At 44.0% G+C, this 23,716-nt stretch overlaps 1 protein-coding gene across 1 annotated transcript in view; it reads right to left on the reverse strand.

Moving 5' to 3' along the window:
* CD109 (CD109 molecule) overlaps nucleotides 1–21,427 on the reverse strand; it is a 750,032-nt gene extending 728,605 nt beyond the window's left edge. Inside the window, exon 1 of the mRNA XM_085610953.1 lies at nucleotides 21,126–21,427. Coding sequence (XP_085467079.1) covers nucleotides 21,126–21,190 — 65 coding nt within the window. The 5' untranslated portion in view covers nucleotides 21,191–21,427. The remainder of the gene's footprint in view (nucleotides 1–21,125) is intronic.
* Nucleotides 21,428–23,716: the final 2,289 nt, after the last annotated feature.

Here is a 23,716-nt window from a genome sequence, read left to right on the forward strand (position 1 = left end):
TTGGTTTTATTACTCAGTTGTCCATACATTTCAAATTATCTCAGGCAATAGGCAGTCACATTTCAAAATAAATAAAAGTAAATCGTCTTGTAACTACAAAATATCAGAATAGAATACATAGATAGGCTGTCCGGTTTTAGGTTTGAACCTATAACAACTGATAAAACCCCACCAGAAGGGAAATAGCCCTCACCAGTGTAAACATATAAACACTGAAAAAAAAACGGCATAACCACAAACTAAATGCCATTCAGAGAAAGGAAAAGGAGAGTGAAAGAGTAATTTTTATTTCTTCCTGAAGGGGCCAATACAATGTAACTCTTATATAAGGGAGCAGGAGGAAAGACTTGGCTAACACTATTCTGCTTGAGTTTTATTGTTTAGGGATGTCATTAAAATATGGTTTCTTCTTCCTTTATTCAGTTTTGTGGTCTCTGGTATAAAGATTCAGGGGTTAGAAGCATGTTTTAAGTGTTGTTTATATAATAAACTGTAGAGAATCAGGAAATATCAAAATCATATTTGATTATTTTGCTTTTGATAGGAAAAATATAGGTTTCATAAGCAAGCAATATGTACCATCACATTTACCCACAGAGAATGGGTAAAAACCCTTGAAACATCAGCCCCCTTTTCTAGTGAGTCATTATTGATAGTAGGTGAATTGCCATACACTACAGACTTTAAAAGTTCAATGCAAGGTATAGTGACGGGTATATGTGAAAAGAGTGCAGTCACAAAGCATCTGAGATACTGGTGAAAACATGACACCAGACTTTTGGAAAACATGGAACGCAGTGTCACTTGTAATGCTGCTGCAAAAAGTTCTTATCAAGTTCAACAAAGTTTGGAGTGATTTTGCTTGTATTTGCAGTGATTCAGCTACGTATATGAGAAAGTTGTGTGATGACCTATCACAATCGATACCTGAGCTAAAGTGCTTCCCTGCAAGAGATACTTGCCACTTGTTAGATGGTATGCTGAAAGCATCTTTACAATCTTTAGAGTTACTGAATAATGCTATTGATTTTTTAGTCCATTCTGGTGAACTGTTTTGTAATGCACGGAAACTAAAACGCAAATATTTCTCATTTTGTGCTTTGTGTGGCATCAAAGAAATAGTCCTCCAAACTGTCACTTAGCTGGTGGTTCTCAGGCCATGAATGCTATATTATTCATGTGGTAGCCGTTTACAAAACTATTGCTGAGTGATGATGCCATAGAAAAAAAATTCGAGGATCTTTGATCACATATTGATAGTGATTTGAAAAAAGTACACTCTACTGCATGCTTAGATTTTTACAGGAAAGCAGGACGGCTGTAGTGGACATAATAAAAAAAATAGTCTGAAAACACCCTTGTCTACCAAATGATCAGTATAATAGGTGTAGATGTGAAACATCACCTTGAGAGTAGGCTCGGTGACACTTTTAGTAACTTTGGCACTGCAACATATTCCATGTTAAAGTGCTTGCCACTTGGTAAACAAAGAAACGTTGAGGAGCAATTCAGGAGTTTTTATTTTACAATGTATGAGAAATAGCCCTTCACCAACCATGGTATTTGAAGTCAATGAAGCCTCACAGTGGTACTCTGCACAAGTTATAGATCCCTTCTGTAAAGGGACATTTTCTTTGGAGTTTCAAAAGTGCTGCCTCATTTTTGACCACTTCATTAAATCTGAGGTCATATGCGGATAGTTCAACGCATATGTTGCAGAACCTGTTGCAGAGAAACACAATCTTCAGGTGCACCAGTATTGGCAAGGAAAGCTATGTCAGCGGCCAGAGTTAGCAAATTGTATACTGGCTAATTTGGTGTTGCCAGTCTCAAGTGTCAATGTTGAGAGGGCCTTTTCACAGATAAAAGTGAATATTGGAAGGGAAGAGAGAGTGTGCATGACCAAAGACTCACTGAAGAAGTATTGTATGGTGTACTACGATAAGTTAGATTTGTAAAAATGTATTTGGACATCATTTACACTGTACGTACATGGTCTATATACCATGCACTATCAGTGCGGAAAGCAAGCAATAATAAAAGCAAAAAGTTCCATAAACACCGGAAAAACATGGTTTCTGTTGTTTTTAATGGCGCGAAAATATGTAACCACTGTTTTTTAAGGTATTGAAATCACTCAAAAACACTGAAAAAAAAACACCACCATTTACCAAAAATAGCAACTGAAAACAGGAAAGCCTATGCATAGATTACCCTAATCGCCTTTGAAATTCAAATAGATACTGGAGCTTGTGCCTTCCTGATGTAGCTACTTAATTTTGACTAGACAGCGCAGCATTATGTGATCTAACTAAAAAGGGCTTTAAGAAGCACTACCAAGAGAGGGCATTTGGCTCCACCCACATGTTGGTAGCTAGGAGCATACGTTTTGATTGGGCAGAAGTTGTGTGCTTCCACAAAAAAGTGCTTACCCTCAGTGTAGCTGTGATGATTTTGTTTATTCATCATGCTGCCTGAGCTTGAACTTTCAGGGGTACACATATGGCATTACAATGCTATTAAAGTGTCTTTGATAACTAAATAATTCATATGTTTATATTTCTCTGGCAGCTGCACAGATGGGGAGGAAAGTTATGGACTTTAGAGTTCAGAGTGCAATTTTGTGTTTGAGAGCCCATGACTGCACTAATCCACATGGATATTTAGGTCTGGCTTGACAGTGCAAGTGTCGCCTGACCTTATGTGATCAACAAAAAAGAGCTTTCCGATTCCTACTGATAGAAAGTCTTAGGCTCCAACTGCATGTTGGTTCCCTTGAATCCAGGATTTGATTGAGCCAAACGTGTGTGCTTTCACTAAAATTACTGCTTGTACTGCACGTTTTGCCTAGGGCAAAGTTTTTAATTTATACATCAGGACTAAGTAGGTTATAATGGTGTTAGAAATTAGGTATCTAGGCAGAGGTATGTGCCTTGTTCAAGTAGGGACCACCACACTGGTTAGGGTAAGTCAGATAAACAACCTAAATTAAACTGTACTCACTCTATGATAGTTTGGCACAGAGCAGTCTTGCTTAACAATGTGTACAGTATTTGTGCACACTTTAATTATAGCAACGCAGTAAAAATACCATAAAAAGACTCTAGATCAGTTTAGAAACAGAATATTTGTCTGATTAAAACAAGACCAAAACAACAATAATCCAGTATGGGGTAGTGGGGCATGAGGGTGGCAATGGGAGGGGGAAATAATTTCACTTACATGATCGTTGCGTCTCTTCTCCTTCTCTCCCACGCTGTCTCCCCTCTGCTCCTCAACCAGGATGCACCCAGGTTCCCCTAAGCCAATCACACAGTTGCAATGCAGCATTGTGATCTGTCGGATTGCCATTTTTTGGCAGTCAGGTGGGGGAACGGGAGCCTGGGCATGTTCTCCTCCCAGACTGTAATGCATCCTGGGTGAAGAACATGCAATGAGCAGATGATGGTTTGGCCAGGTGAAGAGGGCCGGACAAACTGGCACGCGCACTTTAGAGTGCAGCAACCACTCCTCCCCATGTCATGGGAGCCAAGTCCTGCCCTGCCCTAACCTGGCGATACTAAAAATAAAATAATAACTTCTAATGATGCATAACATTGGATTCAGTGGCGGCATAGCGGAGAAGCTGCCAATGAATCTAATACATAGAAGTCAAGATATGACTTTTTAGAGATTAAATCCCAAAACAGTGCTTAGAAGTCAAGAGCGCTAAAGGGTTATTTGAGGTCGCGTTAGACCGGGCCAAATCTGAAGAGGTAAACCGACTGCAATGGAGCGTGGGTTGGATACAGCTCCATTTAGGTTCGGCTGAAGTTTTACCTTACTAAAAAAAACTAATCTGGATCCAGCGGACTTGGGCAACTATCGCCCTATCTCCCTTCTTCCAGGAATAGATAAGATCGCAGAAAACTACGTAAATCATACCCTCTCCTGTTTTCTTGAGTCTCATAACCTGCTTCACTCCTCTCAAACAGGATTCCCCCGAGACAGAGCACTGAAACTGCTCTGTTAGCCGTGGTGGAAGAAAGCAGAAAGATCCTAGATTCGGGAGGGTCCTCAGCCATTATTCTCCTTGACCTGAGCGCAGCATTTGACACGGTGAACCATGGCATTCTGGTTCACCATCTCAGGAGCATAGGAGTAACTGGCACTGCGCTGCAATGGCTGTGTTCCTTTCTGGAGGGAAGATTTTTTCAGGTATTCGAGGATGACACCGCCTCTAAACCCACCTCATTACTGTGCGGAGTCCCTCAGGGCTCATCGCTTAGCCCGACTCTTTTTAATGTTTACATGGCCCCGCTGGCGGCTATCGTAGCCCCATCCGGAATCCGCACGGTGACCTACGCCGATGATACTCAATTGGTGGTAGCGCTACACCAAGCAGATCAGGTCTAATGGCCTATATTCTTGTCTCGAGGAAGAATCTAACCTTAAGCTGAACCGTGGAAAAACGGAGCTCATCATTTTGGGCAATCCCCTAGGCTTTTAATCCAGCACCATGTGGCCAGCTTGTATGGGCCCCATACCGGTCCCTAAGACAGAGATCAAGAGCCTGGGCATCTGGTTAGATCAGGACTTGACCTTCAGGGTGCAGGCTAGGAAGACGGCAACCATTTGCTATGGCCTGCTCAGAATGGCCCACAAAGTGCTCCCTCTCCTCCCTTTCCAAGCCAAAAAAATATTAGTCCAATCGCTCATACATTCCAGAATAGATTATGGAAACGTCTTATATCTGGGTGCCCCAATTGCAGTAGTCGTGAAACTCCAGACCGTACAAAACTGTGCAGCCAGACTGTTGATGGGAGTTTCTAATCGACACTCGGCAAAATCTGCACTTCACTCCCTTCATTGGCTACCGGTGCAGGAAAGAATCAGCTTTAAGGCTTTGTGCGTTGTCCATAAACCCCTGCAAGGGAACGGGCCTCCAATAACCTCGGCCATGATCCGTCCCTACAAGGCCAATAGGAAATTATGCTCAGATGAGCTGCATTTGGCTGAAGTCCCCAGGATTAAGAAGGCCAGAAGCGGTGGACGACCTTTCTCATTTAACGCTGCCAAACTCTGGAACTCCCTGCACTGTATCTTCGCAGAGAACCGAGTCATCTTGTCTTTCGAAAACAACTGAAGACATTACTGTTCCCCTAAGTTCCTGCTTCCTCTCTCGTGCTCGGCCCAGCGCTGGGATGCTCCCGGGTAGCCAGGCTATATAAATGTTTCTTTCATTTCATTTCCTTTCTCAAGTTGAGCGAAGAGTCCCGTTCGCAGGGAAAGAGTGGTCTGTGGGGCGTGACAAGCAGGCGGGCCCCGCAGACAGATGGGCTAGGGCCTTGGGGTCACAGATGGCAGAGTCCAGCAGCACCAGCAGAGTTTCAAGACGTCTTTTGTGACCCTGAGGATTTAGAGAACAGGAGGCAAGCCAGCAAGCTCTTGGAGAATCTTGGATTCAAAGATGTAGAGAGCAGCTCCAGTCCATCTCATTATCAGGAAAGAAGCAGTAGGCAGGAGGCCAACACAGCATTGCAAGTTGCAAAGTGGCAGTCCCTCCTGTAGCACAGCAATCATCAGGCCAACACAGCAGAGCAAGTGGCAAAATGTCAGTCCTTCCTACAGCACAGCAGCTCTCTTCCAGGCAGAATGTCCTTGGTTCAGGTAGATTTCTGATTTGGTGGGGTCAGGTGCCCAGTATTTATACCCAAATGTGGATTGAAGTGAGGGAGACTCAAAGAGGCCTTTGAAGATCACAAGGTCCCTACCTTTCCTGCCCTGGCTCCAGTCACACTACACGGGGTTATGCAGCTCTTTGTGTGGGGACAGACACAGCCCTATTCAGGTGCAAGTGTCAGCTCCTCCCTCCCAATCTATCTCAGGAAGGCCCATCAGCCTGGTGATTGGCCATCAGGATGCAAATGTCCCACCCCAGCTCCCTTTATGTGACTGTCTAGAAGGAATGTATAAAGCCCAGCTTTCACCATAACCCAGATGTGTATTCAGAGACAGGCAGAGGCACAGAATGGTTAAAGAAAAAAATGCCAACTTTCTCAAAAGTGGCATTGTCAGACCAGCAATTTAAAAACCAACTTCACTAAAAGATGTGTTTTAAAATTTTGAATTCAGAGACATAAAACTCCAATTTTCTATCTACTCCCAATGGGAATTTACACTTTAAAGAGGTTAACCTATTGGAGAAATAGGACTTACAGTAGTGAAAAACAAATGTACTTGTTTTTCAACTCCATGACACTTAAAACTCATGGGTGCATGTCCTACCTTTTAAATACACTGCACTCTGCCCATGTGGCTACCTATGGCCCACCCTAGGGGTGATTTACATGTAATAAAAACGAAGGGTTGGGCCTGGCAAGTAGGTTAACTTGCCATGTCAAAATGGAATTCTTAAAACGCAAACACAGACTGTGCAATGGCAGGCTTGAGTCATGTTTAAAGGGCTACTGAGTAGGTGGCACAATCAGTGCTGCAGGTATACTAGTAAACACAAGAATATGATGGACAGAGTGATGAAACTTTTCAGACACTCACCCACAGTCACAGATCTGGGTTGACTCCATCATCGCTCTTTAGCTCACTTCACCACCCCAGTTCAGACCCAGCCATATGCAAATCATTATTAACCCTGTGCCTCATGGGAACAGTCCAGGCCGAACTGCCAAGCCAGGATGCTTGCAAGTCCAGGGAGAACCTGGACTTGCAGTTCAGGCTGGACTGTTCTCATGGGTAACAGGGTCAAGACTGATTTGCAGGTGGCTGGGTTTCAACTGGAATGGCATGGGGAGCAAGAAAACGATGGATTTAGGTCCAGATCTCTGTACTGGGGTGAATGTTTGACATTGATCAGCAATCGGTCCATCAATTGTTCCTTTTACAGCAGGTCTAGTAGTAGCATTTAATTTACAGGCCCTGAGCACATATAGTGCACCTTACTAGGGACTTATAAGTAAATTAAAAATGCCAAGTGTGGATAAGCCAATGTTGCCATGTTGAAAGCATAGAGCTTATGCACTTTAGCACTGGTTCGCAGAGGTAAAGTTCCCAGAATCCTAATGCCAGCAAAAATTAGTGCAGCAAAAAGGGGAGGAGAAAGGCAAAAAGTATGGGGGTGACCCTGCTGAAAGGGACATTTCCAACAGGTGTCAAGCCAATGACCATGGATGTAGGCCTGATCTTTTGATTGGGAAATGTTATGACAAAAGCACTAGGCCCGGTGTATTTATTCATTTATTAGGAAGTACATATGTTAAAGTTGAGAGGCATTTAAGTGTGCAATATCATTACTCTATATTAAAGCCTACAGATTGATATTTTGTTACATGGAATTTCACAACTTACCATAGCGGACAATGGTTTTGGTATTGGTCATCCACTGTAACAAACAGTGAACATAGAAGGTTTGCGTTGTGAGAGTGATAGGTGGTTTTAGGAGAGACCGTATTTTGCTTAGCCAACTGTAATTTGTATACCTTTCTAATGTTATGACTGTGAGTCTGATGGTTGCTGTTAGACCCGGGAAGGTCCCAGGGACCACCAACTCCGACGCGGTAGCTTGGCGCGAGGCAGGAAGGCTCTCCGGAAGCTATGTGTGAAGTAGTTGTGCAGCACACACTCACACTGACCCAGTAAAGCACACGTAATAAATAGACACCACTTCCAGTGCATTTGACAAAAACAAGTATCTTTATCTATTTCTTGGGAGAGCAGATAACATAGGTTTCTCACAGTAAATAGGTTAGAGGGTTTCCGGTAACCTCAGGGCGATACAGGAAACATTTCCTATGCAGTGCTTGTAATACAGCTCACTCAAATATGTAGCACGAAGAGCGCTATGAGGCAGGTATGCTAACAACACGAGCAACATTTCTTATGTACATAGAGTTTAATGCAATTAATAATGACAGTATACTATGGTCGCTCAGGGTCGTGGGTATAATCTCTAAGTCAAGAATCTGGGGGAAAAGACTATAGCTGGCGATAGCATAATCCAAAATTGATGACCCAAAGGGGGATTTATGGGTATGGCTTGCGGGGGCGTCGGATGGAAATCTACCATTTAAGATAATGCTATCCCCGATCACTAATTCTTTTAACAAAATCTTCCCCCTTTTATTTGTCTTTAAATTTTCAGGGAAGAGCGTCTGGGGGATGCCATATGCTTCCTCCTTAGCTTTATCCCTGAAAAGATTTAGACTTGCGTTTGAAACTTTACAATTCAAGTCACCGATAAGCAAAGTTACAGGAAAAGGAGGCGAATTTTTTATCTTATCCATGTACAGGAGAACCCGCTGCAAATTCTCATTAAAACATTCCTCAGGCGGAATATACACGTTAAAAATTACCATGGAATATTTTATATTGTCATAGAACAAATTTTCTAAAGTTATTGTGTGGAAGAGTCCACTGGGATCAATATAATGTGAAAATCTCCATTGAAACTTATTTGATAGTAAACAGGCAAGCCCCCCCCTAGCATGCCCTTTCTTTGAGGACGCAGCCGGAACTTCCAGAACGTAAAAATCTTTTAAAGGCATTAACCTATCTGTGCACCATGTTTCCTGAATGCATAGTATATCCGCCTCCAGAGTAGATAAAAAAGTCATTTTCTCCGGGCTGCTATGGAATCCGGCCGCATTCCAGGAAATTATATTTAAGGCTGGGTTAAAGATGGTGGAACAATTTGGGGTTATCCTTATTTTTTGTTGAGAGTGCACTATGTAGCCAATTCCACCGATTATTATCATCATTGTGTATAGAATTCTCAATTAGTGGAAGAGGCTTCACGTGCGATACTATACGTTTTCCCCTGGATACCCAAATTTTCAGGTCTCTCAGAGGAGGAGAGGTTACCCCGTTTTGTTCACCACCCCTCAACCCCTGCTTATCGAAAAGATTTGGCTTGCCTGGGGTAGATATAGGTAGTATATCAATACCTAAGCGTTGAAAGTTTTCGGCCTGTTCTAGTATCAGATTTGTTATAATGGGAGAGTAAAATTTCACCCGAGTACTCAGAACCCGACTACTACCCAACAAGGTTACCAATTCAATGTCTCTAGACTGGATGTGATGGAGACATTCAATTTCACTAAAACATTTAAGGAGCCAGGCTCTATTCAATAAGAGATCAGTATCAAATAATAGGACGAAATCTAATACACGCACATCCACAGGAGCCTTAGCCATACTTGCAGGCCGGGCCGGAGGGCAAGTCATTACAGAGTCAATAGTTACCACAAAGGGGGGGGCCAAAGGGTTTAAAAACCCAGATAAGTTAGAAATTGGACCTTCACAAGCACTCCGAGAAGGAGAGCCAGGGAGAGAGCCCCCAATAAGTGGTAAATCCTCCAGGGGAGGCAGGCTGCTTTGTTCAAAATCCTCCTCCACCAAAGCTGAAGAGGATAAATTCACACCAATGTCCATTTTTAAAGCAGTAGAGAAGGATTCCCCCTTCCTTATTTCAATCACCCTTGTCTCTGGGCTTTTTTGGAAAATGATCCTCCGTTGCTTCTTCTTTCTATACTTTCGTGTGGGTTTCCTCTTGCTGGCTTTGATACTTTTTTGTTTACCATATGTTCTCTTTTCTTTGTTGACCTCCAACTTATCGACCAGGAGGTCTTTTCCACCATCCGAGACAAAGATTGGGAATAGTTCCTGAACCGGTTTGGATCCTGGCAAAACTTCATCCTCCTCCTCTATCTCCAGGACTAAATTCTTGATACAGTTAGAGGCTGCAGTATAGGTCAACTCCTTATGAGGGACCATAGAAAACTCTTCATTTTTCTTATTTGGTTCGCTTCTAATGTCTTTAAGTTTCCTCTCAGATGCAGCTTGTTCAGACTTAAGGGGAACGACCTTACTCGCATCCGGCACTTTCTGCAGCAATACCTTTAAAATCTGGGTAACTGAATCAAGGATGCAGTCCGAGCTGCCAACAAACTTCCCCAGAAGTAGCAAGATTGAGGCAAGGAGTTGTTCCAGCGCGATCATAGACTCGGAGATCGGCTTTTCTCGTGCTTCTGCAGTACGGATGTTATCCAGGAGGTTGAGGTCAGGGCTCTTGGAAGAGTTTAACAAGTCAGAAATCTCATGGCTATTTAGCAACGGGGTGCTACTATACAGCATTAACCCTGATGGGGTGGCTCCCCCCTGACCTTTAAATTGCTCCAGGGATTCCACTTTGGCAGGGCTTACGTAACGTCCCCAAAGTTCCAAATCAATGGATAGTGCAGACAGGTCATCCCCCTGCCTGTCATTCATTGAGAACTGAGGGGTCGATGGTATGTGCACTGGGTCACTTATCTTTATCAACTTCCCATCTGTAAGGTCCCGCACGGGAGACCCTTCTGCCATAATTTGGGGGGCCCCCTGCTGGACCTGGAAAGATCGAGGCACAGAGGTAGTTGGAGCATAGACTTCCAAGGCTTTAGTATCAAGATTGTGTGGAGTTGCGCATTTTGGCTTTTTTATACCAGATGGCATCCAAAGTTCAGATAACAAACATTGTCTTTTTAAAGGTGGGATGGTTGCATCCTTGTCTTTTATATGGAAGGTAGTTGGAGTCTGGGCAGGATTTTCTCCCACTACTCTTCCTGAGCGTAAAGTTTTAGACATTTTCCACAGTAATTGGTAAGAGATGTAACAATGTAAAATAAATAAAATCTGGAGTTGATTCAGTCACTGGCACAGCAGGAAGGGTGCAGTATAACTATCACAGTGTTTGCATCACATAACCCTACTACTCTATTGGGCACGATTGCAAACAAACACTCACAGAGTAACAAAGTACAGTAAATATAAGAAGTAAGGGACCGGGGCCGGCCCGGCCTACCTCGGTCACTGAGGGCCACAGAGGGCCCGCCCTTTGCCCGGGCTTAGCCCGGCGCCGCCCGCGCGCGTCCCGCGACGCGGAGGGAGCTTCAGCGTTTTAAGCGCCTCCGGGCGCGAATGCGGCAGGAAGTTGGCCGCTATGCAGCCTGGGAGCTGTAGTCTCCCCCCGTCTCAACCGCGATGCCAAGAAGCGGCGTCGGGGGAGACCCGCAGCGTCAGGGACCCAGGAGCGGCAAGAGCACCAACAGAGAAGTCAGCGGGAAGTCAGCGGGACCGCAGGTGAGTACAGGCTCCTCTCGCAAAGTTCACCCGCTCCTCCGAGGGAGCTTCAGCGTTTTAAGCGCCTCCGGGCGCGAATGCGGCAGGAAGTTGGCCGCTATGCAGCCTGGGAGCTGTAGTCTCCCCCCGTCTCAACCGCGATGCCAAGAAGCGGCGTCGGGGGAGACCCGCAGCGTCAGGGACCCAGGAGCGGCAAGAGCACCAACAGAGAAGTCAGCGGGAAGTCAGCGGGACCGCAGGTGAGTACAGGCTCCTCTCGCAAAGTATGTACACATTCAATAAAGGCTACATCTCTGTTGCGCAAATTCAATAAGGGCAACGCTTCTTATGCGCGTATTCAAGACCAGTAACACTTCTTATGCATCTGGGGGGAAAGTATAAGCAGCCTGTCTCCTGCAGCATACATCTAACATTAGAACCAGGCCTAGTCAAGTAGATCATGCCGGTAACAGTTCTCAGGCAGTAGCACATTCATGGCAGGTATCAATGCCCGGGGAAAGAGGCACTGCAGGTCGAATTCCTATGGCAGGGGCAGTTCCCAGACAGTGGCCACGTGCGTCTGGCATCTGGGGGTGTTTGTTCAGGACCCCGGGATCCCTTGATACACTACGGTTGGGGCCTCGGCGTAGGCCCCAGCTCTCCCGCACTCACTTCTCTGTCCTGTGTAGGGGGAGGCAGCCCTCTCCGCAGCGCTGGCCCTCTCGATGCAGGCCGCCTCTTCCCCAACCAGCCTTCTCCTGGCCTCGGGGCTTGATCTGGGGAAGGCGGACTCTCTACCCACACTCACTGCTTGGAAGACCCGGTCAGGGCGCCACTTCCCTCAGCGCGGCTCTCGGCAAGACCCGGGCGGGCTCCTCGGTCAACACGGCCACAGGAACCAATGGGAGAGCGACTTCCTGAGGGGCGCGGCAGATGATGCGGTCAGCGGCCCGGTCGCCTGGCAACGCTCCTCTTGCACTATTTGGGCCTAGCGCGGCCCTTGCAGACACCGTAGCAGCCCTCCCTTCACTACGGGGGCCGCAGCGGGATTCAGGGTCGTGCAGCCGTCCTCCTCCTCAGCGCCTGGGCGACAGTGGTAATACCGGCCGCAGTCCTTTTTGCGGAGACAGGATCCAGCCTATTCAAGTCTAAGTGGGGTTGTGCCCAGGTCCTTCCTCCCATCCTGCCAGTGATGGCCCATACAGACTGTCACGAAGTGCCTGTAGACAACAATGTTATCGAGGATGAGACAGACGTGTTACCTCCTTATATTTCTCTATTCCCCTCCTTATAGCCCACATCTAGCTCCGATGATCATGACCTTGAGCGCAGTCCCAAAACAACTGGAAGGAACAGCCTCCTGCAGATTGATGATAAGAGCGGAATAGAAACATCGCAGGAAGATGGCGCGGATGACAAGGGCTCTTTAAGAAAAGACTGGGAAGTAAACGTAACCACGCACGTAGCCGCAAGCGCCGGAAGAGACTTAAGCCTCAAACGCCCACAGGAGAGGTTTTTGAAAACCGAAACAACGAATGTAGCAGCGATGACAGTCTACCTCGTCAGAGGGTCCGAAGCCGAGAGATGCGAGAAAGAAAAAGAAGTGCCCCGCCACATACCAGGAGGGACGTGACTCGTACAGGTGCGTGGCCATTTACGGGGCATATTTAAATAAGAGAAGTGAAGCCAGACGCTAGAAAAAGGTCTGCGCTGGGAGAAACGGGATCGAGGGGAACTAAATGGAATTCACTGGTGTTGGTTTTGGGTGAAAGAATGTAACTCTTCACTTCCTACCCTGATGTTGACTGAGAAGAGAATAAACCACTGAATCGAGCCACGCATTGCGGTGAGACGGGTACTGAAGCAGTCCTGAAGACCAGAAAGGGAAACCTGAAGACCGGAAACAAAGAAAATAAAATCTATGAACGACTTGATAATTCAATAAGATAAATAAAAGGGCAAGGCTAAAAGGAAAAACCTGCTCTCCATTGTTTCCTTCACCACCGAGTATAAGGTGCAGTGTCACACAGACACACCTGAGCTCTCTATTTTGTGTGGCTGTCTAGGAGGAATACACAAAGCCAAACTGTCAATAACACCCAGTTATGTGACACAGCGACAAGCTGAAGGCACCAAATGCCTAAAACAGGATAAATCCAACTTTCTAAAAGTGATTGTTTCAAAATTGTAATTTAAAATTTGACTTTACCATAAGTCAGGATTTTTCATTACAGTTCCAAAGACACCAAACATGAACTGATTACCTGTTTCCACTTTGGAAATTACAGCTTATTAAATGTAATCATGTAACACTAATGTTATCCTATGGGAGAAGTAGGCCTTGCAGTAGTGAAAAATGAATTTGACAGTTTATCACTACCAGGACATGCAAAACTTAATATGGCATGTCCTACATTTTAAACACATTGCATCCTGCCCTCTAGGATGTCCAGGGCCTGATAGGGGTGTATGCATTAGAAAGGAAGGCTTGTGCCAGGCAAAAGTTTCATTTTGCTTGTTGAAATGGTAGTTTCAAACTGCATACACAGGCTGCAATGGCAGGCCTAAAATATGTTTGAAGTGCTACTTAAGTGGATGGCATAATCAGTGCTGCAGGTGGTGTCCCGATGCACATTTTGAAAGTACCCAGATGTAGATTAATATATTTACCCGAGTTGTAGAGTGCATTGGTACTGTAGTGCTTTGGTCACAGAGAGAAGTCCATTTAAGTGTTTCTTGATGACCATTTTCCAACATGGAGTCCTATGATGGGCTCCGGGACACTGTGGCCATAAGAGACTGAAACGATGATGGGTTCATCTCTATAACCAAAATTATAGGATTGCATTACTCTACAGTTCACATCATTTCTGGAATTAATATAAAATCATATGCAATTCAAGATTTACTAACCTACCTGGTTAGGAGGACTTTACACTTTCCAATGATCCATGGAATTGATTCATTTGACTAATATTTGTGTAATTATGTGGGTGGCATCAGTATTGTTTTTGTCCATGTAATATGCTGTATTTACTGTGTACATTGTATTATATGTTTTAATACATAAGTAACTTTGTGATAGCAATACCCCTGTTTCTTAATTTGTTTTGTATGGTTGGATCAAGTGACCAACATACGTTGTAATTGAGCAGAGATAATTCCTCCCAGAAAATATTTTTTCTGTATTGTGATTATCCAGTTCCCTGGGGGAATATTGGGTTGCCCAGATGTGTAAGTAGCAGGCCCACTAGTAGCATTTCATTTACAGGTCCTGGGCACAGGTATTGGAACCTTACTACGGATTTACAGATAAATAAATATGCCGATTAGGTATAAGCCAATTCTACCATGTTTTAATGAGACTGCACAAGCAATTTAGCACTAGTTAGCAGTGGTAAAATACACGGAGTCCTAACGCCAGCAAAAATGAAGTCAGCAAGGCAGGAGATCTGAAGGCAAAAGGTTAAGGGGTAAACCACGCCAAGGATGCCAGATCTAATAGTTTCCTTGCAGAAAAGCTTACTCTCAAATCTGTAGGCCTAATTTTGATATGGTGAAAGGCTATAAGCCTGTTTGAAGTGCTGAAAACATTATGTCCGATGACACAGGTCTGGTCTGCTAATGATGAAACATTATAACAAAGGTTTACTAACTGTAAAACGCATATGTTAAAGCCGGTAAGCCTTTAACAGTAAACCGTTAACAGTTGGTTGTTGTCAATCTGTTTTAGAGGCCATAAATGTTTTTGTTACATGTAATCTCACTCATTAATATAGTTGGCAAGGGTTTTGGCATTGGCCAAAACACTCTAAAAAAACTGGGGGTTTTCACTGTAGTTATTCGTGTTAGGCCCTGTTGAGATGGATTGTATCTTGTTTTGCAAACTGTATTTTTTTCCATATAATTGTAGATGTATGCATAATGGTTGCCAGTTTATGTGTCTTTGAATAGGCTGGTGTTGAGTAAGGTCTAAAGTCAAGGTTAAAGCTTAACGGCTTCTTTGGTTAATTTGAAAAGGTCATGCCAAATTTCATAGGTTTGATCTTTTTTAATATGAAACGTAATGACACCACCACTATGCACAACCTAATTATTGTAAAAATCATGCATTAAAGACAATAGACTTAACAATGGATTGTAATTACACTGTGCTACAGCCTGTAGGCAGGTATTTTGTTATATGGGATTTCACAGATTACTGTAGTAGGCAAGGGTGTTAGTTTAGTGATACACTCAAATAAACTATGGGGATAGAAGATTTGGATTACAATAATCCTCGTTTGGCTCTCTTAGGTTAGGCAGTATTTTGTTTTGCCTACTGTAATTTTGTATACATTTGTACTATTATGACCATATGCCGATGGCTGCCATGTGGAAAGCTTGTGCTCAGTACAATTGGGCTTGAATTGGTTATGGTGATAAGCCAATGATTAAGCCTATATGCCTACTTGTTTATTATGAAAAGTTATTATGAAGGCTACAAGCCTGGCATATTGATTGTGAAAAGAATGTGTTAAAGCCATTTGGCATTTCAATGAATGAATGAATGAATACATGAATTAAGTGTTTTGTAAAGTACAGTGCAACTCCTAGGAGTGTCCCACTGCTAAGGATTTATGGAAATTAACCAGGCTCCGCAACATCAAACAGAAAACAGCAATGTCTTTAGCTTCTTGCGAAACAAAGTTCCCAAAACCAAGGGTCCATAGTTCTAGAGGGAGCGGCTTCAAAGCCTTGGCTGGCAGGAACGAAAAGGAGCATCCCCCATTTCTCACCCGCATGACCCTAGTTGTATTAGAGTGGATTGTTATTACTCTGAACTAAAGCTTATTGATGGGTCGTTTGTTATATTGTATCTCACAGATTACTTAAATAGGCATAGAGTTTGGTATTGGTTACCCCCTCTGACAAACCATGAGTATAGAAGATTTGCACTGTGAGAAACCTTGTTAAACACTGTGAGGGGAGCTAGTAATTTTCACTGCCAACTGTACTTTTTTGTATACATTTGCAATGTTATGACTATGTGCCTGGTGGTTGCCTTGTGGGAAACCTTAAGCTCAGTACAGTAGGCCTGAGTTGGTTATGGGCTTGATTGGTGAGCATGGAAATGTTGTGCCTGATGTCAGATCTGGCCTGTTTATTATGAAATGTTATTACAAAAGCAGTAGGCCTGGTTTATTTATTGTGAAAAGCATATGGTAAATCCAATACACCTCTAACTTTAGTATGATGTAACATTCTGTTTCAGTCAATAGAAAGATAGTTGGTTACATGAAGTCTCACAGCTTACTATAGTAAACAAGGATTTTGGTCGCCCACACTGGCACACCAAGGGAGCAGAATTTCACCATGCTGATTCTTATTTGGCCCTAATAGAGGCGTTGAATTTTTTTTTACCAACTGTAATTTTTTACGTATGTGCAACTGTACACCTTATTATTGCCAGTTTATGTACTTTCCAGTAGGCCTGTGTTGTATATAATCTCCAGCCATTGGTAAAGTATAGTAGCCTTATCAGTTCACTGGGAAAAGCTTTGCCAGATTCCTTAGGTTGGATCTGTTTATGAGAAAGGTTATGACAACACAAGTAGGATTTACTTATAGCAGAGAGCATGTGTTAAAAGCAATAGGCTATTAAAGGCTAATTGCTATTACATTGTGCTAAAGAATATAGGCAAGCATTTTGTTACATGGGATTTTACAGATTATCATAGTAGGCTAGGGTTTTGATTTTGGTGATCCACCTAAACAAACTGTGGGGATAGAAGATGCACACTACAATAAACCTTATTAAGCTTCCTTATCAGAGACAGTATTTTGCTTTGCCTACTATCATTTTGTATACATTTGTCCTTTTGTGATTTTGCTACATGGTTGCCACGTGAAAACCTTGTGCTCAGTACAACAGGCTTGAGTTGGTCATGGTGACAATCCAATGATAAAGGCAATATGCCCGATTGTTTATTCTGAAAAGATATGATAAACGCAGTTGGCCTGGCGTTTGATTGTGTGAAGCATCTGTTAAAGTCATTACGCATTTGAATCAATCAAATAATACATTTATTAGTTAGAGTGCTTATTAAGCAGAGATCTATTCCCATGAATGTCCCACTATTAAGGATTTATGGAAATTAAACATGCCCAGCCACATCAAACAGGAGGAGAACCGCCATGTTTTCAGCTTTTTGCTAGATAAAGGTTCTGAGCCAAGGAGCTGAAGTTCTTGAGGGACCTGGTTCCAAGCCTTGGCTTCCTGAAACGAGGAAGAGCTTGCCCTCTTTCTTACCAGTAAACCGTTGCCATTTAAGGGTGGATTATTATTACTCTGAATTATAGTTTACAGATAGGATTTTTGTTATATTGAATCTCATAGATTACCTTAGTACTCAAATAGTTTGGTGGTGGTTACCCTGTCTGGCAAACCATGAGTATACAAGTCTTGCACTGAGAGAATACTTGTTAAGCTCTGTTTCGAGAGATAGTATTTTGATTGGCTAACTGTAATTTTGCATACATTTGCAATTTCATGACTGTGTGCCTGATGGTTGCCTTGTGGAAAACCTTATGCTCAGTACAGAAAGCATGAGCTCGTTATGGTGACAAGCAATTTTAACAGCTATATGCTTGCTTGGTAGGCAGGGAAATGTTATGCCCAATGTTAAAGGTATAAAAGAGGGTGGTGATGGACGGAGCATCAGAACCAATCAAACACTCACACCCAGTCAACAGATCTGGGTTTGATCCATCACCGTTCTTTAGCCCACTCTGCCACCCCAGTTCAAACATGGCCATATGCAAATCAGTCTGACCCTGTGCCTCATGGGAACAGTCCAGCCCGAACTGCCAAGCCATGTCTTCCCTGGACCGGAAACAAGCTTCCTAGGACCAGTTTCTGGCATTTCAGCCGTCTTCGGCCAGGCTTGCTTGAATCCAGTGGCAAAGTGAGCAAGGGACTCAACGTCTGAGCATACCCTGCCAACTTATGGCCAACAAAGCGGTACAAAAGAGGGTGGTGATGGACGGAGCATCAGAATGTTAAAGGTATGGCCTGTTTATTATGAAAGGTTATCTGGAAATTAACTGATAATAATAACACATGTTCTACTATTGTGTATTCCTCCATGTCTCCAGATACAAAGGGTACCTCACATGTGTGGCTGGGCCTATCGCCTGCAACAGGAAAAGCCCAAAAACCAACATGGAGCTATCAAGATTTCGCTATGCAAAATGACACCTCTGACAATGTGGGTAGCTGCACTAATTGGACCTAGGCTCAGCTGCCACCCAGCGAACCCTACCAAAGCCAGACATTTCCTAAAATACTGAGCCCAAAGAGGTTTGACTTGTGTGGATCCGACTAGATCTTGTTACCCAGAATGTCCTGAAAATGTCAACCTTCGGCTAAAATCAGAGATTGCATTCACATTTTGGTGCAAGAAAGTTTCAGAACATGCAGAGATCCATAAAATTCCTACCATCCAACATTATTACACTACTCCTGAGAAAAACAGTACTCCCTTGTGTGTCTGGGCATATCGCCCACAGTAGAAGTCGGTCAGAATGCAGACTGTGTGAAGTCAGTGCAGTGTCTATGAGTTCTTCACATTATTATAGTTTTGGTCCATTCCAATGATGTGTGTTGGGCAAACTCACACACAGGAGACAGCGTTTCATAGGGAAAAGTGTGGGAACATGGGGTGGTAAGCATTTGACTATTAGCTGGAAGTGCCCAAGTTTTATGTCACATAGTATGGAAAAAGTAATCTTTAGACCTATACTTTAACGTTTACAGAGCACTCAAGGTAAGAAGACATGCTGGTACCCTTTCTAGTTTTAACATGTGGGATGGCACAGAGGGGGTAAAATCCCCATTCTGCCTCTACTTGGGGGCAGAAATATTGCCTGGTGTGAGGGGATGACCGATGCCAGGATGGTCATGCAGCCCACTCAATTAATTTTCTCCATTTTTATCCACTGCTGGTCTGGTGCACTCTTAGCCACCCTGGGTAGTCAGATTGAGGTGTTTACCACGTATCTGTCTGTCCAAGGACGGTGAGGAGTCAGAAAGCCCAGCAGTCCTTCAGGGGTGCAGGGTTTACTCATTTTGGCAGTGCACTGTCCATCCTTGGAAATATTAGTCTTACTGCCACTATGGAGTGACAGAATGGGGTTCATATGTCAAAACTCACCCAAAGAAGCCAAATTTCCTGCTTGGCATGGGGATGCTCTAAGCCCCCAAAAAACAAACACTCCTGCTGCTTTCAGGATAGTGCAGCCCAATGCTATGAAAGGATGGCCCCTACCTCCTCCTTTTTTCAAAACAAAAATGTATCCCTGGCATCCAGCAGACTTTCTGCTCCCCCGGGACTGTTTAAATGTAACTATACCTATCTGCATCCCTGGAGGGTGCAGCAAGACTACTGAAGCCTTTCGGGTGGGGTCAAGCATCCTGCTCATTCTTTTTTCAAACAAAATAATCCCTGGTGTTCTGCTGTGCTTCCTGCCCTACAAAGGAGAGCAAATTGGGGTATCCCACTAAACTGTCCCCCAGGAAAGGGGCTAAGACACATCCTGATGACAGGTTTTAGTTAAAAACTCCATGTGGCCTTTCTGATCCCAGGGAGGTCAAACTAGGGCTAAAGCCCTCAATTACCCTCTCCAGAGGGGCGGAAAGGATGTATTTTTTGGAAGGGGGCATCCTTATGGGCTACCCCCCTCCATGGTGTTCAAGGGGTGGATCCCTGCGTGAGTATCACCCTGCTGCAGTGATCCCCAAGCAGAGATCCATTAGGGGAGGTACCACTGGTGAGTGAATATCCTCCCCTTCCAACTGTACAATCCCCGCTTTGATCAGTGCTCTGGGGGTGGTGGGATGAGATATACCCGTGAGCGCTGATCAAAGTGAAAGCAAACAGCGCCTAATTACACAAACTGCACTCACTTTCACACCGTGTGATGCCAGCGCTGTTCGTGCTGCCCTTCAAACATTGTGCAAACAAGTAAAAACTATCTCTGAACATGAGGGAAGCCTTTTACTGGCATCTCAAGATATTAAGAAAATAAAATTCATCTGGTGCAAGCCTGGCAAGGGTTTCCACTGCACTGCAGAGATTATTCAGGGGACATTAAACATTATAAGAACAAAGGAGTACCATGTTGGGAAAGAAACGAAGAGACCCTCCCCACATGGACTTTACCAATCCTTATCACCTCCGCGAATCAGATTTACTGGGTATGGTAAATACCTCACTCCTATCCCACCCACATGGCAATGCTTTAAGTGGGACGGGCTCTGCCAGGTCTCAGATCTGGGAGGAATTAAAAACTAACTTTGAATCACGCCCCAATCTGACAGCAGTTTAGCTGACATGTTTAAGCCACGTTCTTAATAACACCGACCACGCCTCTTGGAAACAATTCTTAGTTTCAATTTTTGGCCACATCCCTTTTCTATACCCCTCCACCGCACCCCCTAATCCCACACCAAACTTGTTCATTCCATTTGAAGCACCTCCATTTTTAATCTGGACCTTTCCAATATTTGAAACCCTGACATGAACATAACAGGCGATGACAGCAGCGAGCGCTTTACATAATTAGCCTATGTTTCCACGACTAACTTTTGTAGCAATACATCACAGACGAGTCCTTCTTCGCTGCTTCCTAAATTCGGAGGACTTCATTAAAAGGATCCATGTACATAGATCAGAATACACGCATATGATGAGCGCTGTGCTTCTCGGAACGGACCCCAGCTATGCAAGATGCCAATAACACAAGGGTGCTGTTTACTCGAAAGTGCTATCTGTATACGGCAGAGATCAGTGAAACTCTCAGGAGGCAGAAATTCTCAGAGAGAGAGTTTGCTCATCTGCTGTGGATGATAAGAATGGTAAGTCGCTGAGTACTCCAGCGGGCTGCGGGAAAGTGTTTAGAGACGTTATAACACCCGCTACCCACGGCACGTTCCCAAATCCCTCAGATACACCCCTGAAGTCCCCGAGTCGCGGAGACCGAGCTGTGCCTACCGTGCTGCTGCAGCGGCAACCCAAGTTGCTAGCAAGAGGATGAGGTGGCCTGCGAGGGATGCCATCTTGCCAGAGCAGTCCCTGTTCCTGACGAGTAGAATTGGACGGCAGAAATCTTCTTCCGAGATGCGGTCCTGTTCGGTAAAGGACGCAAGAAGGAATTGGTCGCTTTGGGGGAAATGAGCGAGTTGTTTTGAGGCGCAGCTCGGAAACGTAGAAACGCCGTGCCCCTCAGCGCAGCTGCAACAGTCTGACGGGTCTGCAGCGCCGAGGAGGGGTAGGAGGGAATACACTGCTTTTCCAAAGCACATACCGGCGACTGCCCCACCCCTCTCGGTCTCCCTGTGAATCATACATATATATAATCAAACCGAATAGAGGATACAATTTTCTCACATCCCAACCTTTTTTTAAAGCATGAAACTAATGTATTCTGGACAGATTACATGGTGACGTGCTGAGTGGTGATTGTGTGCAGTACATTTTTCCAAGTTTTTTAGTAGCAGTTAAGGCAGACAAAGTTAACGGAAACCAGCGCGCCATAGTTTCCCCTCTACCTTGCCTCGTTTTTGACTGCTGTTTTTAAAGCATCTCTTGTTGGATTACTTTTTGTGATTCCCGAAAAACGTATTTTCAGCTGCATGTTCCACCAGAGCATTGGAGTATTCCAAGGACCGTGCGTAGCTCATGCCGTCCAAGTTTATTCTTTGTATTCCGGGACTTGGTACACACAGAACTTCAAATCCCAGAATGCAAATCAAAAATCTGGACAGGCTAAACTACTCACGCATGGACCTGGGACATTTGGGAGCTATGAATATAATTCACCTGCCTCATAGTAATTGTCTTGGCATAACGTAACGCCTTTTTTTGCAGCTGTATATAGCGCGAACTCGGTATTGCAGCGCTTTACATGAGCACCAGTCACTTCACAGAAAGGCACACTCTGCTTTTATTTTTAAGACCCAGGGAAATTGTGCTTTGCCGGGAATCACAGGCTGTTGAGCCGACACCGAAACTCGAACCCGGATCCCTAGTTGGAAAGCCGGCAGTTTCAGACTGTCTTGGCTTTATAGCCAACAGCAGTTGTATACAGATACTTTGTGTTTGACTTTTAATATTTCATCTACAAACTCAAAAATCCTAGCCGCAAAGCGCAGTTGGCTGAAACGCAAACACATTCTGAAGATGTTACAATTTCCTTGTTTCCCTGATGTTATATCTACGGCAAACGTCTTTGATGAGATATTTGCTAAGTGTCGTATTTTCCGAAGTAAAGAATAAATCCTCTCTTTTCTAATCATTTCAGTGAGAGATTGACAAAGTACTGAGCCGGGTTAAATAGAATGCACTGGCTCGAATGCAATTTTGTGCTAAAACTTGCGCCACCTGACAAATTCAAAATCTACATTTTAGATCAGTCATTGTACACTGTGATGAAAAACTGCCGACAATTTCACATTGAAAGCACCCTGTACTCTAAGTAAACTAATTTCAGATGTACTCTTAGCACTATGATACTCTCACTGGAGTGATCAGAGGCTGGAAAGTCTGACATCTCCTAGTTGTTTATTTAGGTTTGAATTTGTGGTGAATGAAGTAACTGTGGAACAGGGACACACCCTTTGCATGCACACAGGGCTGCCCAGACGTGTCCAAGACGAATTAATGCTTACTTTTCCACTGGCAGGAAAAGCCCATAGAAATAAAAACCAAAAATACATTGCAGAAGCACATGGGAAGCCAGCATTTATTGAGATAATCAGTTTGACTTGTGTACAGTGTCTTAGGCAGTAATGCATCAATTACTTACCAGAAATTACATTACGTTGAGTCCTACTCCTTCACTTCAGTTCCTTACATTATGGGTGAGGTACCCTTGTCTCTTCAGGCAACTCTTCAAACTCACCAGTTCAACAAGCATTTTCAATGCAATAGGTCTCGCATTTGTTAGAGTTATAGCTGTTGGCGGTGTAAATGACAATGTCTTTAACCCATGTGTTTTGGTTTGGAGTGTAGTGATTGTATGTAGTGCGGAGTGGAATTATGTGGGTTGAATTGCTATTGTTAGTTGTGGAATTATGTGGGGTGGAATTGTGTGGTGTGGAGTGGATTTGTGTTGTGGAATTATGTGGCATGGTGTGCAGTGGATTTTTGTGATAGTAATGATGTGGTATTGAGTGTCCTGGAATGAATTCGAAGTGGGAATGTGCGTTATTGAGTGCAATTATGTGGAATGGTATTATGTGTTGTGGAGTGGTATGTAGTGGAGTTTAATTATGTGGTGTGCTATTGAATTTTGTGGCATGATGTGGGATTTTGTGGTATGGATTGGATGTATGTGGAGTGTTGTGTAATTGTGTTGTTGAGTTGAATTATGTGGTTTCTTGTCAAATGATGTGGTGTGGAATGGAAATGTGAGGATTTGAATTGTGTGGTGTGGCAGTGTGTGGCGTTGAGTGAAATTATGCTGATTGTATAGGGAAGAGAAGTTGATGAGCATGTAGATGTGAGGTAATAAGCGATGGAGATGAGAGGGAAAAGAAAAGGGTGGAAGTAGAAATGATGCCGACTGCAGGATGGGGGTGCAA

Source organism: Triturus cristatus, chromosome 6, assembly GCF_964204655.1.
Source record: "Triturus cristatus chromosome 6, aTriCri1.1, whole genome shotgun sequence".
Taxonomy (NCBI): Eukaryota; Metazoa; Chordata; class Amphibia; order Caudata; family Salamandridae; genus Triturus; species Triturus cristatus.